This window comes from Aplysia californica, unplaced genomic scaffold, assembly GCF_000002075.1.
Source record: "Aplysia californica isolate F4 #8 unplaced genomic scaffold, AplCal3.0 scaffold00396, whole genome shotgun sequence".
Lineage (NCBI taxonomy): Eukaryota > Metazoa > Mollusca > Gastropoda > Aplysiida > Aplysiidae > Aplysia > Aplysia californica.
In genome coordinates this window covers 561,765-563,313 of record NW_004797666.1, presented here as the reverse complement: position 1 = coordinate 563,313, position 1,549 = coordinate 561,765, and the positions used below count along the sequence as shown (strand labels likewise).

General features: G+C 38.9%; 1 protein-coding gene across 1 annotated transcript in view; it reads left to right on the top strand.

The window, feature by feature from the left end:
- Positions 1-1,549, top strand: part of LOC101863454 (15-hydroxyprostaglandin dehydrogenase [NAD(+)]) — a gene marked incomplete in the record, with an annotated part of 33,110 nt that overhangs the window by 28,121 nt on the left and 3,440 nt on the right. Inside the window, 1 exon segment of the mRNA XM_005103914.3 lies at positions 545-696. Coding sequence (XP_005103971.2) covers positions 545-696 — 152 coding nt within the window.

Below are 1,549 nucleotides of genomic sequence, written 5' to 3'. Positions count from 1 at the left end.
CATACACACATACACATACACACATTTACTTGCTTTTCACACGCGCACGCTTACACATCGTTACGAAATGAGCACATACACGTGTGTAATAATATAATATACACAATGCAATTCGCAAAATACATAAATGGATATATAGTCATTTACATAACATTGTACTGAACATGAATGTACTGACATCAAAATGATGTCATTAAATATGCCTTTAAAGATTTTTAAAATTTAGACTCAGATGTTGTATGTCTCAAGGGTTGGTGAATAGAGTTCCAAACTAATGAAGCAAGAGAGAGAGAGAGAAACTGTTCAATTCTTTTAACGTTTATTATACTTACATTGTGTACATTTTCTTGCTTTTTTCACAAATTTTGAGCACATGCAGCCGACACTTCATATTTTTAGTAATTAAGAAAATTTAAAAAGAAGAATACAAAGTTTGGGCTAGGTAGGCTTGAACAGCTGATCGGTGATAAGAGACCCTGCAGCTGTAACTGTTACTGTTTGATGGTATCACTTTTTGAAAAGGTGGATTTCTTTCCTACTTCAGTTGAATCCGGAGCTGACCATGAATGGACTGCGTATCAACGCACTGGCTCCGTCCTTCGTGGACACCCAGCTGTACCAGGGCCTGTCGGACCAGTCGACCATCCACGTGCCGCAGATTGCTGAGAAAATCATAGAGAGGGTGGGAATTATGACGTAAGCAACGCGTGACTTAATTTTTAAAATTAAAATGTAGGGGTTTTTACGTCCCCGTCGACGCTCAGGGATAATAAAGTACATGTATTATCTTTTTTTATTTAGACCCTTCAGGAGATCGGCTTTGACCTTGTACCGAAGTAATCGATAAAAGTTCTTTACACGCAGGAATCGAACTCAGGTCTTCTGTGTGCCATGGAAAAGCGCCTAATTGCTGCAGCACAGGTGCTGGTTATGACTTTCTACTGTTTGGGCAGTCAGGTTTAAGCAAAGATTTGTAATTTTTAATACGATGATGATTTTATCAGTAGAGGTTAAAAAATGGACATAATATGGAAACAAACTAGGGATTGGAAATAACAATAGAATGTATCACTGTCGCTCTCCAACCACACACTTTGGCAATGCCGTAGCAATAGTGCACCTCCCGCTGTCATACCATTTTTGTTGAATGTATTTACGCTTATAACCCCCCCCCCCCCCAAAAAAAAAAACAAAAAAAAAACACATGCTCTAGGTAAATTCGAGCTGATATAGAAAAATGAAAACGACGCGTCACTTTTAGGACATCAAATTTTGTGGTACCAAATTGGCATCATCAGCTGAAAAGATCTGACAAAGGAAAAAGTAAACTTAGGCCTTCCATTTGGAACTTACTTGACCTACTACTCACATCCGAGGTATCATTATGGGGGACATAGTATTTGAGTCGCAGTCACGTTTTGCACGAAAGATGCTTTTAATTCATTTCAACTCTCTTTTGTACCATCTTTTGTTCCCTGGAATTCAGCATTGCTCAACACCTAGTGCCGGTGCACTTGCTCTAGGCATTGACAAAGTTACAAATGGGGGG